The 17,455-nt window shown below is 41.8% G+C and overlaps 1 protein-coding gene across 4 annotated transcripts; it reads left to right on the plus strand.

Moving 5' to 3' along the window:
* Positions 1-1,198: 1,198 nt before the first annotated feature.
* On the plus strand, positions 1,199-16,929 carry kdm2ab (lysine (K)-specific demethylase 2Ab). 4 transcript variants are annotated; one of them, XM_026940512.3, is made up of 23 exons: positions 1,199-1,412; positions 2,264-2,296; positions 4,227-4,365; positions 4,490-4,568; positions 4,970-5,016; positions 5,156-5,334; positions 5,418-5,524; positions 6,352-6,445; positions 7,265-7,418; positions 7,685-7,800; positions 8,652-8,778; positions 8,870-9,123; positions 9,298-9,375; positions 10,110-10,376; positions 10,454-10,588; positions 10,681-10,761; positions 11,380-11,646; positions 11,741-11,773; positions 12,486-13,417; positions 13,637-13,800; positions 13,903-14,049; positions 14,232-14,444; positions 15,988-16,928. In XM_026940512.3, exons 2-23 carry the CDS (start codon positions 2,267-2,269, stop codon positions 16,167-16,169), a joined length of 3,825 nt encoding a protein of 1,274 aa, XP_026796313.3. In that variant the 5' UTR covers positions 1,199-1,412; positions 2,264-2,266; the 3' UTR covers positions 16,170-16,928. The 4 variants fall into 4 exon arrangements, with proteins under 4 accessions (XP_026796313.3, XP_026796316.3, XP_026796317.3 ...); XM_026940515.3 differs by having other exon boundaries at positions 12,516-13,417; XM_053235468.1 differs by having other exon boundaries at positions 1,234-1,295; positions 15,988-16,929.
* Positions 16,930-17,455: the final 526 nt, after the last annotated feature.

Here is a 17,455-nt window from a genome sequence, read left to right on the forward strand (position 1 = left end):
TTTTTGAATTTGTTAAGTTTGGCAACAGTGTCTTTTGTGATGTGCTTGCCATGTTTCCTGTTAAAGTCCTTTGCAACCTTGCGACAGCTTCCCGACCCAGCCACGAGAATGATTACAACAAGTTCTTCTTTTGTCAAAGGCATTCTTAAAGGCTATCTGCAAAAATATATATATAATATAAGCTAAATCTGTAAAACTTTGGAAGACATTTTGCTAAAAAGTGTTAATTTCTGATATATATGGGGACTTTTGGGACACCCGTTATTGTTTCATTTACTTGAAAAATGGTTTTCTTTGCTGGAAAACTTTGTGGCACAGAGATCCGAGATGTTATTATCAGCTGTTATTCATATGATTGATGTATTTGCGCATCATGTAGTGGCCAGCGTTTATGCATGCACTTAAGAATACGTTTTAGCAAAAAACATACTTCATCTACTACAAACATTGTACAACTACAGAACTTTACTGTATGAAGTAAATTGTTCTTTTGGGCTGCTCCCGTTAGGGGTCGCCACAGCGGATCATTGCTCTGCATATGTGATTTGGCATGTTTTTTGTTTTTTTTTTTAATGCCGGATGCCCTCCCTGATGCAACCCTCCCAAATTTTAATTGGGCTTGGGACTGGCACTGAGAGTGCACTGTCGTGTGGAGCCCCAGTGGCCAGGGTTAGTTCCCTGGACGGGAATCGAACCCGGGCTGCGGTGGTGAGATGCAGTAGGGTCTTCCAGGGAAAGTAAAATAATTTGCAAAAATATACTGACAGGCTTAATGAATGTAGATGTTACAACCGACCCCACCCATGGTCCTCTGAATTAATCTTGTATCTTCTCTGATATTAATATGAAAATTGTATTTGTTTATTACCAATAATTAACAGACCTATCATGTGTCAAACACTGGAGATTTAGAAGCTTTTAGGAGCTTTTGTTTTACTCATAACAAAGTGACAACTGCACCCACTCTCCCCAAACAGATGGATTTATCACTGTTCATTAGTTACAGTGACTCTAACTGCAAAACATGGTTAATTCTAACTCAAATGTTTTCGTATCTGCTGTATTTAATCCAGCCAAAATGTCGATTAATCTCGTCTTCAATTTTGCCCTTCAGTTTTCAGTCTTCAGCTTGCAATCTGCATAACCGCATTTTGATTGGACTAGATTTTTAGCTTTTTATAGAGGGCGGGGAGTAAAAACGCTCACGCTGTGTGTGTGTGTGTAATGACAATCTGAAAATGGCGGATGGAAGCGGACTCCTTTAACTTTATCGTATACAATAATAAGCATATTAAGTGGGTGAGATTACGACAGGATGAATTTCAGCTGAAGTTAGGGAAATACCCAGTGTTTCTTCGCATTAAACTGAAAAGACACCATTATTACTGCTAACAAAAAAGGCTGAACGCTAGGTATGGTTAAAGGTCTGAAGATTGTGGGTTTGCTAGCTTGTTTTGTTCCTAGGCAGCTAACATTGTGTGTTTTGCTAACGCTAGCTGGGTGTCAATGAAAATGCTAACTGGCTAGTTTTAGATTAGCCGCTAGCAGTGTTTTCTATTTCGGGCTCTGGATACCAAACTGGCTAGCTTGCTCTCTGCGTCATTTTATTGCGCTTCTCTCAATGTAATAACGGGTCGGAATGAATTAAAATAATTTTTTTAAAGGCTGTGTGACAAACTCAGGCGGTGTTAAAGCGGCAGGTGGAGAGTTCGGCTAACACAGTTAGCTCCGGATGCTAGCGAATCGCCTGTCACGGAGATCAACGGCGCTATCTGTTATAAACTTAAAATTTAACATTAAATAAGAAGTTAAGGGGAAAAAACAGGTTAATTTAATTCTGTTTAAGTTGCTGCTTGATGTAATTGTTGTGTGAAGTGCGCATCGAGTCAAATCAGAGCCACACAGCTGATGTTGTTCCTCTGTTAGACTCTTTGTTTCTACTTTTCAGAAGTAACTTTAGTGCCTTCTTAAAGTCTGATCATTTCAGTTCACTTCTCTGATTCTCAATTAAAGATGTAATCTTGGTATTCTTTCTAAGCTTTGAGTGCGGATCATTTGGGAAAGGTCAGTTTGAGCTAACCTGCCTGTTTAAATAATACAGGCGAAACGCCAGGGATGGGTTAGGGATGGATTTGTAGCTTGAGCTCAGTTTATGAGACATTAATTTTCATTTTGTTTGGAGCTCGTTTGTGTTAAACACAGTGTGTCTCGCGTGCAGTCTCAGGAACACAGCAAACTCAATCCTGTGTGTTCCTCTTTTCAGGCAATGGAGGAGACCCGCTACAGCAAGCGCCTGGTGAGTTCACTTTCTGCTCTTCATACAGTAAAAACAATCCTGGTTTGTAAAAGAACATATGCTTAACATGAATATTCTCAATGCAATCACTAAATACACTATATGGCCAAGGGTTTGTGGACACCTGATCATCACAGCGCTATGTGCTTGCTGAACATCCCATTTCAGACTTAATAATAACCTCCACTCTTCTGGGAAGGCTTTCCACTAGATTTTGGAGCATAGCTGTGGGGATTTGTATTCATTCAGCCTCAAGAGCATTAGTGAGGTCAGGTACTGATGTTGGGATGTCGAGGAGGTCTGAGGTTCAGTCGGCGTTCCAGTTCATCCCAAAAGTGTTCGGTGGGGTTGAGGTCAGGGTTCTGTGCAGGACACTCGAGTTCTTCCGGTCCAACCTTAACACACCGTGTCTCTGTTAAGCTTGTTTCGTGCCCATGCTGGAACAAGTTTGGGTCTCGGAGTTCCAGCGAAGGGAAATTGTAAATGCTGCAGCACACACATACATCCTGTACAAGCTTCGTGCCAGCAGTTTAGAGAAGAAGCACGTATGGGTGTGATGATCAGGTGGCCACAAACCTTTTCACCATATTCTGTGTTGTGCAACTTAATCCTTATGTTTCTCAGATCAAAATGTAATTTTTTTGTACTTAAAAACTTGAACAAAATTTGAAAAAAGTTCAGAAAGTTTTTCACCTGATATTAAATGCTTAGTAGGGTTGTAATGGAAGACATTCAAAACAAAACAGATATAAGTAAAGATATAATATATAGGAGGTGCATTATTTGTGGGGTTTTATTTTTTCCTCGTTTTGAGTATTCACATGGTCAGATCACGAAGCTCGCGGGACAGAGAAAGACAGACTTGATTAACGTTAACAATACGTTTACAGTGGTCATTCATTCTTAGTAACTGCCCGGTCAGGCTCATGGTGTCTTAAAGTACTAGCTCTGCTACTAGTTCATTTATATTTTGGGAAATAGAACCAGCTAAATATTTTCGAAAATGTTGTTGCCAGGTACGAACGATAACTGTGCCAGCAAGAAATACCTTCCCGTTTAAAAAAAAAAAACTTCAGGTTTAGACGACACCCACTTTGGGTTTAAATACGGATACAAATATGAATAGTTTTAGCCATAAACAAATACGGATATGCTTCACTCAATTATATAGATTTAGAAAGGAGAGTAGGAATGATTTATTTATTTATTTATTTTAAAGTCGCAACTGTCCAGGTCATACTGACGAGTAACCAGTCTTTGCCCTATCACAATTTTTTATATACACTTTATCACACCTGCCATCAGGAAGAAAGTAGTGATTCATTACAGAGTATTGGTATTGGGGCTGATACTAACCTGAAACAGTGTCAGATTTTTCTTAAATAATTAACTGACACACTTTATGCCATGAACACGTGTGATGTTGACTGATGCAACACAAATCATGTACCTGGACACAGGGCACAAACTCGCTGCAGTCGTACATCTGACGTGTCGCATAAGCGTCTAAAGAAGCAGCTCAGCTGTCATTAATACTCGGGGCTCTGAAATCGGTAGTGTATTTAAAAAATGCGTTCAGTTCATCCCTACTAATCACATAAATTAGATTATATATTGTGTATTATATACTGTGGATATAAAGCAGATACTTTTTATTATTATAAAACTTAAAGGGATGGCCTGAGTCAATTAGTCAGCTATTACTCAGTAATGAGCAGAGCATAAGGATTACATATTTGTTGTTTAGTTAAATATCAAGGAAATAGTTAACATTTATATTTACTGTCCCTGCTGTCTGTCTTTCATCCCATGTGTGTGTTGAAGCTAAGGTGAAAGCATGGGTGCAGTAATGGTCGCGATAGTTCTGTTTAGTTCAGATTGGCATGTTGGTTCAAGCTTTACTGTTCATCCAGCCTCTCCTTGTGTTTAGCGAACAGGAACACGCCGGCGCTACCAGGATGATGGCATCTCAGATGATGAGATTGAGGGGAAGACGACTTTTGACCTGGAAGAAAAGCTTGAAAGCAGCGACTTCAATTCAGACTTGGTCAAAATTATGGATGGAAAAGGTTGACTTTAAATATATTGCCCTGAACATCACAGTGTGTGATCTACTCAAGTGCATTTTTAACTGTGTGTGTGTGTATGTGTGTGTGTGTGTGTGTGTGTGTGTGTGTGGCCTCTTTTCTGCAGACTTCACTTTTGAGTACATCCAGCGGGAGGGGCTTCGGGACCCCATCATCTTTACTAAAGCAGACGGTCTTGGCATTCAGTATGTCTTATCTATCTATCTATCTATCTATCTATCTATCTATCTATCTATCTATCTATTTCTGTCTCTGTCTCTCTCTTTCTCTCTCACTCTCTCTGCCTATGGCTTGCTGTCAGTCTTTTTTTCTGTGTGTATCTCTGTCTCTTTCTGTCTCTTTTTCTGTCTCTCTCTCTCTCTCTCCCCGCCTCTCTCACTTTCTGTCTCTCTGTGTCTTTGTCTATGTCTCTCTGCCTGTCTCTCTGCCTGTCTCTCTGCCTGTCTCTCTGCCTGTCTCTCTGCCTGTCTCTCTGCCTGTCTCTCTATCTCTGACTCACTCTCTCTGCTATACTTTCTGCCTGCTATTTTGCTGTCACTTTTACTCAGACATATTTTGTCGAAACTGAGCCTCTTTGCGTTCTCAGGATGCCCGATCCAGACTTCAGCGTGAGTGACGTGAAACTGTTTGTAGGTAAGCATTTTCTTCTCTATTTTGATTTCTTTAGCACTCCCATGTTAAGACAGAACAACACGCAAGCATTATTGAAGTGCACACAGTTCTGTATTGTACTTGCTTCCTCTGCAACCTGCTCTCTACATCCCTCTGATAGGCAGTCGAAGGATGATTGACGTGATGGATGTAAGCACTCAAAGGGGCATGGAGATGTCAATGAGCCAGTGGAGGCGGTATTATGAAACTCCAGCCTCAGAAAGGGAAAAGCTATACAACGTCATCAGTCTTGAGTTCAGTCATACTAAACTGGAGCATCTCGTCAAGAGACCTGCCTCCGTAGGATATTTTTCTCATGCATACATACATGAACTAGACTTGCTCTCTGATAAATTCCTGACAGTTTGCTTTGCGGGTTTCAGGTTGATCTGATCGACTGGGTGGATAACATGTGGCCACGGCACCTGAAGGAGAGACAGAGAGACTCTACCAACGTCATCACTGACATGCAGTACCCCAAAGTACAGAAGTGAGTTATGGATACATAGTGTTGATGGTCAAATGAGAAATTTATTAGTTAGCGTACCAGGCAAGTTAAAGCCCCAGTGTATTTCCGAGTCCCATGTTTTGGTAGACCAGAAATCAGACTTGGCTAAAAAGTGGTAGCTTAACGTAGTGTAAAAACGTATGGCAAGCTAGTTGTGTGCATGATCGTTTAGCACATCATGTTTGTGTTCTTGGCAAAAGTTCAGCAATTCATTAACCCAAATTCATTGGTCAGCTGTGAGCTGTGGCGTTCTCTCCTCACCTCGTACATAAAGGATAATAGTTTACTCTGGTTAGCGTCTTTATTTTCACTCTGTATGTCTGAATGCGAGGTGGCAGAGTGTAGTAAGCAGACGAGCTATATGGTGGCTTTGTGCTGTACTTTATATTGCTCAGTTTTATTAGTGTTCCACATATGTATGTGTTCCTGTTTTTTTTTATCTCTCATCTGTGCATGATATTTAGTAAGTGTACTAAAAACCGTTTTACCACCAGCCAGATTGCACCTCAGTTCATTTGACACGAGTAACCTGTGCTATATTTATATGAGCCACGAGGCATATTACATTTAAAAATGCGCACCAAATGGAAGCTTTTGTATTGCGGAAGTAGGGAATGAGGGTTTTTCAGCCTAGGGTTAATAATTTAAAAAAAAAAATTAGCCTGGACATAAAATCTACTTATCCAGTGCACCCTGGGCTACAGATTTGTTCATCCCTATATTAGCACAGGCTGTTTTTCGTTCTTGTTGTTGGCCATACACTAGCATGGTTTATCTGGCTGTGATGATAAACCATTTTATCTGCCTAGGTACTGTCTGATGAGCGTGAAGGGCTGCTTTACAGACTTCCATGTTGACTTTGGTGGCACATCAGTCTGGTATCACATCCTGAGGGGACGCAAGGTGAGAACTGCACACATTGACATTCTCCTCTGCTTCTGAGAGCATTAATGCGTTTCACACTGTGGACTCTGCTTATGATCTGCTTGCACCTGTTTCCCAGGCTGTCCCCGGGTTCTTATTAGTGTCTGAAGTTGCATTTTACAAGTAAAAATAAGTTGTTCATTTTAATCTTTGTGTATTATTAATCTAGTATCATTTCATTTTTTTTTCTTTAATTGATGAAAGTTGTTTCTAAAATATTTAGCATCCTGTCACATGCACACTGTATAATATTAAACATTACACCAAGGTTAACGTTGAGTTAGCATACACCCGTCAGTGGCAATTATGGAAATAATTATGGAAATGTGAATTTGGCTGGTGAAGAGCAAATGCTGTCACTAATTAAACCCTGAGTGCACTAATGACCCCAAAGCACACTGCATCTTATCTTGCAAAAGTGGATCTTGAGGACAGGCGTTTTTTACGCTCATTAGTGTAAAACATAACTCTAAATCTGTGAAGAAAAAAATCCATTCAGGATCTGATTGGAAGATCTGAAATGAAACAAATTCAGCATTTCAGGCTAACAGTTGTCTGATAGTCATATTGGATTGGTGAATATATTCTGCTTATATTTTCTGATGTTATTGTTAATAATGGACTCTCTTTAAAATGTTTATATTTTGGAACTAGAAACTGCAGAAACTTGAGAATCTGTTCTGCAGGAATGTGTCTCATACTCACCTCTCTTACACAGCTCTTTTATCCCTAAATGGGGAAAAAGTCCCTGTTGTATGTTGTTATTCACTATGTCTTGTGCTCCTTGTTAATCCCTAGGTGTTCTGGCTGATCCCACCCACGCCACACAACCTGGAACTCTATGAGAACTGGGTGCTGTCGGGAAAACAGGGTGACATCTTCCTCGGGGACAAAGCCACCGCCTGCCAGCGCATTGAGCTAAAACAGGGTTACACCTTTATGATCCCCTCAGGTGTGTGTACACATGGTGTAATAGCTTGTTCATATGAGAAACCAGGATCGTGTAATATTGATGTTAAAATGCGTAAGTTTAGTAAAAGAGGTAGTTATAACCTGGAGTGACAGAATGCAAAGTTTTTGTACAAACTTGAAGTGTGTGCGCGTGTGTGCGTGTGTGCGTGCGTGTGTGCGTGTGTGCGTGTGTGCGTGTGTGTGTGCGTGTGTGTGTGCGTGTGTGTGTGCGTGCGTGCGTGTGTGTGTGTGTGTGTGTGTGTGTAGGTTGGATCCATGCAGTATACACTCCCGAGGATACGCTGGTGTTTGGAGGGAATTTCCTGCACAGTTTTAACATTCCTATGCAGCTGAACATCTACAACATTGAGGACCGCACACGGGTTGGTTACACAGCCTGATAGAGATCCAGATTTGCAAAACGTTATGTTTGCAAAATATTGTAAATTTAGTCATTAGATTGCACAGTCATATGTTTTTACGGCTGATGCCCTGAGTAAAACTCGAGGCAGACATTTGAATAATTTATTACAGAGGAATAAAGTCTTGCATTGAGAGGATTTTCCTTGCCTTAACAAGACATGGACAGGAAGGGAAAAGAGTGACGCACAGAATTTCTGAGACACTATTTATATGTGAAAGTTTAACCTCCACCGAAGGACTAGGACCAATGAAATGACCCTTTCTGGAGGGAGTCTCTGGTCAGCACTGGGAAAGGGGTTAGTGGGGATCTTGAATGGGACAGAGGTGGGGGAAAAGAGATGTTCAAAGCTCAGTCCTATCATTTAATAATGTCGTGACTAGTATTTAGTGATAGTACATTTATTAAGATCTATGTTTTCCACCTCACTACATCATAGCAAACAATGTTCTTTGGATACATATTTATCAGTTTATTGGGTCCTTGTGTGTTTTTTTTGACACTCCTCATTATTTTGATGGGCAGTGATAGAAATAAACAACATTAATTAAGGCCCAACATCACAACTATGGTTATGTTATGGTTTCAAGCCAGAAAAAAGGAGAGCGCAATAATATGGAGGCAGCAGTTTATCGGCTTTGCAACAAAAACTTGGTACTAATACCACGAACATAAACCTACTAGCATAAAATAACAAAGAAATCATTACTCACAATTATTTTCCAGTGACAGGCCAAAATAATTAATAGGCTATTTTTATTTCATTAAAAGACTGGACTCTTGTAGATTGTGTGGTGTTTTTTTCCTCTCCAGGTCCCAGCTAAGTTCCGTTACCCGTTTTATTACGAGATGTGTTGGTATGTGTTGGAGCGTTACCTGTACTGTCTCACCAACACCTCTCATCTAACGCCGGAGTTCCAGAGACACTCACTGGGCATCGGTTAGTACGACACACACCTACACTAACATTTCTGTGTTAATGGGGACAAACCTGTATTATGAGCAATCTGAGTTTATTCTTATGGACACAGGGCTGAAAAAAGATGACTTCACTAAACCAAACAACGAGAATACCGAGGAAAAAACGGAGGTTAAAGAAGAAGGTGACGAGGAGGAAGAAGAAGCTCCCTCTCCTCCTGCCCGTCCTGGGGTGAAGGTCCACCTGACGCCGTTGGAGCTGGAAGGACTCTGGCAGTTGCTGCACAAACTGGAGGCGTTGCCCGCCCACAAGAAGTGTGTACCTGCAGGGATTAGAAACGCTCCAGCACTTCTCGGTGACATCCGTGTGCGTAAACCTCTTCACTAATTAATAACCATTTTAGATTACTACGTAGAATATTTTTGTATGGCAGTTATTCCTTTGATATCTGCATAGACACAGGATAATTATGTAAACAGTTTGTCATGAAAGACTGTATGTACTGTTAAATGTAACAGTAATTTAATTTGGTGTCTGCAGGCCCTGCTAGAAGAGCATGCCAATGATGATCCAAAATTGTCTTACACTGGAAAACCCATTGTCACATGGCCTAAAAGGGTAAGCGCCACCTTTACTCATCACTCGTCATACTCGGAACTGGGATGGTCACATGACTGCAATAAAAGTGATTGTATCATCATTATGCCACACAACGACACTACTGTTAAGTGCAGCATGGAAACTGTGCTTGTAGCAGCAATGTTCCTGTGAGCGATCTACCATTTGGTTACTTATTTTATATAGTGATAAAATACTGATTTAAAGGCATCATTGATAACAAGAGCAAAGGTTGACACTGTGACTGTTATTTTAATTTCAACAACAATACGAAGAAGGCGAATAACATAACAAGGATGTTATCAACATGCTAAAAATCTCAGTGAAGTTTCACTCCATGTGATGTTTTTTGTTTGTTTGTTTGTTTGTTTGTTCATGCTCTGGTTGTACTGAAAAAAATTTTATCGTGATATGGATTTTGAGAAATTATGTTTGTGTACGATAAGAATTTAATTTCTTAACCTACACAAACATTTAATTTCTTAAAAACAGTTTCACAACAAAATCTTTTTTTTTCTTTCTTTCCTGCTTTCCTCTATTTACTTATTTTATTTTTTATAATTTTTTTTATTGTGGTGTTTTAAGTTTTTGTATGTTTATAAATGTATTTTATTTTTATTAATTAATTAATTTATTATTTATCAGATCTGTGTTTATGGACTGTTAAGTCCTCTCGTAATACACACTGTGCTGACAAACTTATAAAAAAATTTTTTTCTTCATGTGTTTTGCAGCCCTCGTGGTACAGGCCTCTCCCTCCTCCCCCATCTGTAATGTACCGGCCACGCGCTTCAGGTTCGGGCCCAACGATGGCCCCGGTGCCACGGCCAACCAAGCCCGCATCTTCTATCTCGGCTCTGAGGCGGCGGCGTGTGCGCTGTAAACGCTGCGAGGCCTGCAGGCGCTCCGAGTGTGGAGACTGCACCTACTGCAGGGACATGAAGAAATTTGGCGGCCCTGGTCGACTCAAGAAGTCCTGCATTCTCAGACAGTGCCTGGCTGTGAGTACTTATTCTACCGTCTAGGTGTATGTTCTCCTTGTATTATATTACAGCTCTAACTTGGATGCTTTCTCTAGCCGGCGCTGCCTCTGACTGCTGTCTGTGCCATATGTAAAGAGGGGAGCCAGGAAGACGCTGAAGGGACCCAGACCACCCAAACGCTCATGGAGTGCTCTGAATGTGGTCAGATTACACACCCAGAATGTATAAAGGTAAACACAAGCATGCACACCGCATACATTAGGAATTGTTCAGCTGATTCAGTGTGATGATTAATACAGTGATGTTATTTTTTGTCTTTAAGGTCCCAGGGGAGGGTGTGATCAATAAGGATCTTCCCAGTTGCTGGGAGTGTCCCAAATGTGTCCAAGATAAGAACACAGAGGTAGGGTGTGGTGTCGTTTTACACTACAGCATTGCTTTTCAAGAACAGTGAAAAGTTTTCCTTTTTGCTATATACTGAATGACATACCTCACGATAATGACATGGTGAGTTCAGTAAAGTGCCGAGTCAGTGCAGTGGAAGCACAAAGCCATGCAGAGCAAAGATCTCTCAGCACTGGGAATAGCAGGTTCTGAACCTGTTTTTGACATTATGTTGGTCGAAATCTTGCAGAAGTTTAGAGGACCAAAAAAAAAAAGAAAAAAAGAAGCTGCTCCTTTAATATATTTTGTTATTCTGGAGTTATATATAGTTGTATTCAGTCTGACTGATGAAACTATGATTAAATGAAGATAAAATTTTTATAATAAAAATGTGAACATATGATTTCTGAATGATCAAAAAAAGGGAAGTGTGTTTGTGCAGATTAAGCACAAATGGTTCCCATGATGGCATGAATGCAGTTGTGATTCAGTTTGGACTTTGTCTGACTAATATGTTAATACATAATCTCTGATAATTTTTATTGCACAAATGGATAGAAAAACATTTTTTTAATATCATAAAGGGCTCTTGACATCATTAAGGCCTTTTTTTTTTTTTCGATGTCGTGTGTTACAGTCTTCCAGCAGTAATTCAGAAGAGGAGGGCAAAAGCACTGTTACGACTAGCTCACCATCCTCTGCTCCTCCTGCTAAGCGGGCGTACAGGGAGGGTATTGGGGTGGGGGGTCTGCGTTTGGGGCGCAAGGGTCAGCCTCCCCCGTCGCCCTTGTCCCTGCCTCTGACTCGCTCCCGACGCCAACCTCCACCCTCACAGAAAATCCTGCTGCAGCACCAACAGAGCCGCAAGAGAGCTGGGGCACTGGAGCGACAGCACAGGAAGAGGGTAAGGGGACAGACGTGTGTACATCCAAACACCTGTACTCTTTTTATTCTTTACTCTTGGAAGAGTTTGTTTTTGTCTTTCTTTTCTGCCGCAGATCAAATTAGAGAGGAGCAAACTCTTCCAGTCGGTAAGTCTTCATTGCTTGTTATGCTTGTACAAAGTGTGCACACAGCTTCAGCCTTCTGAATCTTTTTTTTGTGTGTGTGTGTGTGTGTGTGTGTGTGTGTGTGTGTGTGTGTGTGTGTGTGTGTGTGTGTGTGATCATACTGGTTTAGAGGGACAAGGACATTTTGGTATCTGTAGAAGCAGAATGGCGCCCCCTTGCCAAAGATTTCAGTGAGAACAATGTGTCAATAGACATGCACTAGCTCATGGTGATGCCTGAAAATTATTCCCATTTAAATGTTTGAAGGAATGTTCTCTGATGTATGCCTTAGGGTCACACTTTGGTCATTCACATCAGTGTTGAACAAAATGGAGGAATTTTTTTGCTAGCAGCCAGAGCTGTACATACAACTCTCATAATGTATAAGAATACTTCCTCATTTGTCAAGCTGAGGCTCACTCTGAGCTTTAGTTAGCTTTAAGGAAGTCATGATGGCACTACAGGACAATGTTACAGTAGTAGGTGATATGACCATATTTCCTGATCTTTTATTTTTGATATCCTTTGGTGTCTCAAGCACATCATTTTGTGACACATACCAAAATGTCCTTGTGAAAAACAGCCTAAAAAACTCACTGTGCTCACCTGCTCTGTCAATTTTGCTTTCTGCTCCTTTGCTTTCCTCGTTTGTGTCTCGTTCTCTTGTTCCTTTTTCCGCCGTTCTGTCTCTCAGACACGGCCGTCTGTCTCTGTTTCTCCAAAGCTCTTGCGTCATCGGAGTTTGGAGAGAGGGAGCCTGTTCAGGGCAGGACTCAGCAGGGGCATGTCCCGCAGGAGAGGCACCTCATCCTATCAGGGAAGAGAAGCGCGGCTTAAAAGCGAAGCAAGAAGCGGAGCTCTGCGGGGAAGGACAGAGAGAGAAGAGGATGGAGACGACAATAACAAGGAGGAAGAAAACGAGAAGACAGATAGGAGAGAGAACGGGCTGGGAGGTAAAGAGAACCGGCCACAGAGATACGGAGGAAGGCCGACGGAAGATGAGAACGCTGACGGCCAACAGAACGGAGAGCGGGAAACAGAGAGGGAGGAGGACGGAGAGCAGACTCGCTCAGACTCTTCCGGGGTGCTCAGCGATGAGACCAGAGATCAGAGGTCATGCGTGACCGTGACCTTGCATCCTACACGAGGCAGACGGGATCCCAGCACTATTGTCCCCAAGCTACAAGCGAATGTATCCTCTGTAAGCCACACCCAAAGCAACAGCGACTTTCAAGGCAAGTCTCTGCTCCGCCCCCCACTCCGGGGTGATTCACGCCGTGCGGACAAAGCTCACTCTCACACACACTCGCATGCAGCCAGGCCGCAACTCCAATCCCCCACCCTTACCAGGAGCACTTCCAAACACGCTCACGTGAGTCAGAGCTTAAGGTGTAGCTCCAAAGAGTCCCATCACAACACGACACGGGAGAGGAACGGGAAAAACGTGCGACCGGAGAGAGGGAAGCCTCCTGCCTCGTCTCCCAGCTCAACGTCCTGCACATCACCTGAGCAGAATGGAGCGAGTGAACCAGGCTGGGGCAGGCTGGTGTGGGTGTCCGTCTTCCGTTACCTGAATCGAACCGAGCTGTGCGTCTGCATGGCTGTGTGTAAGAGCTGGTACAAATGGTGAGTATGTAAAGCATAAATGTGAGTGTATAAATAAATATAATGTATATAAATAATTCTAAGTGTATAAATATGGTTTGATTTTAAAGAAAGAATCCAGCGTGCTTTTTAACCTAATACTAGTATCATATTTTGATATCAGATTTTGCTAGAAATTGGGAAAAACTGTAACTGTGAATGGCCTTCTGTGTGTATTACAACCACACTTTGTTGTACTAGGGGGTGTGATAAGCGCTTGTGGACGCATATCAGTTTGAGCCGCTGCCAGTCCATCAGCCCACAGGCCCTCTCCGGCATCATCAAGCGCCAGCCAGTTACACTGGACCTGTCCTGGGCCAAAATATCCAAGAAACAGCTTACATGGCTCATCAACCGATTACCAGGTACACACATTGCACTCAAAGCTGGCTCTGACACGTTTGGTTTCATAGGCCAGGACCCAAACACCTCCCCCCCTTCACTTCTCCTCTTCTCCTCATCTTTAGGGCTGAAAGATCTGGTGCTTTCAGGGTGTAACTGGACATCTGTCTCTGCTCTGAGCTCTCCCAGCTGTCCTTTACTGCGCTCGCTAGACCTACGCTGGGCAGACGGCGTCAAAGATGCACAGATCAGAGAGCTGCTCAGCCCACCAGGTAACACACACACACACACACACACACACACACACACACACACACACAGTCCTTTCTGAAAAACTACGTTACAGGATAAACCTTAGAAATGGTCCACGTTGATCGCATAGACATGAGTCATGTAGATATATACTGCAAGTTTGTGTGTGTGTGTGTGTGTGTGTGTGTGCGCGTGTGTGCAGGAAGTAATAACCGTTCCCAGCTGAGAAACGTGCAGTGCTTGAGGCTGTGTGGTCTAGAGGTGACGGAGGCCACTCTGAGGCTGATCATCAGGCACATGCCCCAGCTGACGAGGCTGGAGCTCTCACACTGCCCTCTGACTGACAACGCTCTCAACCTCCTCACTGCCGTGGGCTCATCCACACGCAACACACTCACACACCTCAACCTAGCAGGTACCTTAACACACACCCAAGACCTTACACTGAGGGCCTTAGTGTGTAGCAAGTGCACACTCTTGAAAAGTTTAGGAATTAGGGAACAGAAACACTTGAATAAAATCTGGTAATTAATTATCTAGGTCTAGCAATTAAGCATGGTGCAAAATGCATGACTAATATTTATGACACTACAGGGGGGTCTTAAGTCTCCATACGTAGGGTATATTAACAATTTTTAGCAAAATGTAACTGTATTTATAAAACATCATCGCCATGATTGCCATTTTTTTGTAAACCCACACAGTCGTCTCTCCAACTCATGATGAGCTTGTGTTAACACATCTGGTGTTTGAATGCATTCCTTTAAATTATCTTTGTGCTGTATCTTTTATCAGGTACACCATGGCCTTCTTTTGTCAAAGGCATTCTTAAAGGCTATCTGAAAAAAAAGAAAAAAAAAAAAACTAAGTATGAAAAATTTTTCCCCTATGTATGGAGACTTCCGACACCCTGTATTTAAGATCATTTAGCAAACTGATGCAGCTTAGCTCATAGTTCTTTGTTGTCGATGTTGGCTCATAGTTCTAATGAACAACTAAAGATACATCATGCCTCTCTTGACCAACTGATAGTGACTGCAGTTGGGTAATTTTTGGTTAACTATTTTTAAAAGGCATCTCATGATGAGTTCCAGAGTCCTCAGCTGGATAGCTGGATATTTTTAATTTGACGTTCCTGTCTGTGTACTCAGGAAAACATGCTCTGCGGTTATGGCAAATTGTGAAATTTGACAAGCATCGTAAAAGGGCATGCATTAATTACTGTGGTCTTGTGAGCAATATTTAACAGCATTTTTTTATTTATTGGTAGCAGTGGGTAGCGTCCCCAGTTTAATCCTGAGCTTGGAGTTTCTGTGCATGTTCTCTCCGTGTCCACCTTTTTTTTTTTTTTTTTTTTCTTCTTTTTCTTTTTCTTTTTTCCCCCCTCTCTCTCTTTCAGGTGCTATGGTTTCCTCCCACCACCCAAAAGCCTACCAGTAGGTGGACTGGCTATAGTAAATTGGCCCTAGGTGTGAATGTGTGTGTGCATGGTGTAACTGACTGGCGTCAAGCCACACGTCTAGTGTTCCTGGGATCGACTCCAGGTCCACCCTGACCAGGATAAATCGCTTACTGAAGATGAATGAATGAATAAATTAAGTTTTTGCTACTATATAACTATCTGTCTGCATAAAGCATTGAACAAAATGAATAGTCATTCATTAATGAAACACAGTTTATCTTATTCCACTCCTATAGTAATGTTAATGAGGGCTGTTAAGCTGCATGTTTACTATGGCTGCTGTCAGTGGTGTATATAGGTATGCATCGGTCAACATGAGCGTATGGGAATCCCTACTTCAGTGACCACACCATTGCATAATTCCCTAGCTGTAGGTTTAGATTACAGTGGAACTCAGCACAACACCCAAGGTTTGAACATTGTGATCCCCTGTCTCCCTCCCTTTCTCTCTCTCTCTCTCTCTCCCTCTCTCTCTCTCTCTTTCTCTCTCTCTCAGGTTGCAGTCGTCTGACGGACCACTGTCTGGTGTATCTGCAGCGTTTGTCCTGTCTCTCTGTGCTTGACCTGCGCAGCTGTAAAGGAATCTCCCGTCTGGCCTGCGAGAAATTCATCTCCGAGCTGTCCGTCAATGCCCTCTACTGCCTATCAGACGATAAACTTATCCAGAGAATATCCTAGAGCCCATCCTTCTCTGAGAGAGACAGACAGTTTGGGCTGGTTGGGTGGTGGCAGAGGTGTGTGTGTGTGTGTATGTGTGTGTGTGTGTGTGTGTGAGTGAGAGAGACAACATTGCAGCGTGTGTACGTGTAGGAATGTCAGCATGATTGCTCTGTTCGACTACGATTCATGTACAGAACAACATGATGGAGGAGCTCAAAACATCTCGGAGGGGCTTTATGAAAACAAGACTCAGCGATGGCCACCCCTAATTTGTACTTAACTCATTTCCCTTTGGTCTGCATACACACAAGTGCAGCAGTCGGCAGTCACTGCGTTACAGGCCTGAGAATCCTCATGGGCTCTTCCAATAAGAGTTTTAAGCAGGTGCTATTCCTCAACAGCCTCTTTTCTATTGCAGGGCAGGTCTGTAACTTGCATGCCTCTCCTGATCCCATCTTCTCCTTTTCCACTCTTTCTAACTTCTCCGTCTTCTTTACTCCAACGCTTCTGTTGTTTGTAGCAGCGTAAGGGTGTCGCATTTGGTTTCACTCCTGTGCTTAACCTCTGAATTTTTTTCAAGAGGAATACTTTTCAGTTCTTAATTCCATTCTCTCTAGTTACAGAGTACAGATATATATAAATATAAAAATATATACACACCCTTGTGTAAATGTATTCCTCTCCTATAGTATGCCAGAAGAAGAGTCTGTAGCGTTGTAATTATTTTTGGATTTTTTTTTTTTTTTTTCACTTTTTGTTTGTTTTTCAAAAAAAATAAAGAAATAACCAAATATGTTGTTCATTTATTGATGGATTGCATTCACGTGAGCACACAGTCATATAAGTACATTTTCAGAAGCTGTTTAAAGGATTGTTTTTGTAATTTTCATCCATTCTAAGAGCAGCCATGGATAAACATGGATATTTTGTTCCTCTTTGTGCTGGCCTTACTTTTGAATGGAAAAGTGGCCACAGGTTGCGTCTGATTTATCTATAAATGTAGGGTAGGATCAAGTACAGAACACTAACTTTAAAAACAGGAAATTAAAAACAGCAGAAATGTATATGTACCTCAGTAATTAAGCTTTTGGTTATGAGATCCATTTTTTAAAATCACTACTTCAGGTAACATCTTTTGCTTTTGTATTTGTGTTGACTAAGTGAACTGTGAGTGTTAAATGAAACTGTTGGCAGTGTTGTACAAAGGTGTAAGAGAAAAGTGTGATATTAACACCCTCTTACATGTTGTTATAGTACAGGCTTTGGCTAAAAAAAAAAATCATCTCATTTGTGCAGCAGAAAAA

This window comes from Pangasianodon hypophthalmus, chromosome 7 (assembly GCF_027358585.1).
Source record: "Pangasianodon hypophthalmus isolate fPanHyp1 chromosome 7, fPanHyp1.pri, whole genome shotgun sequence".
Lineage (NCBI taxonomy): Eukaryota > Metazoa > Chordata > Actinopteri > Siluriformes > Pangasiidae > Pangasianodon > Pangasianodon hypophthalmus.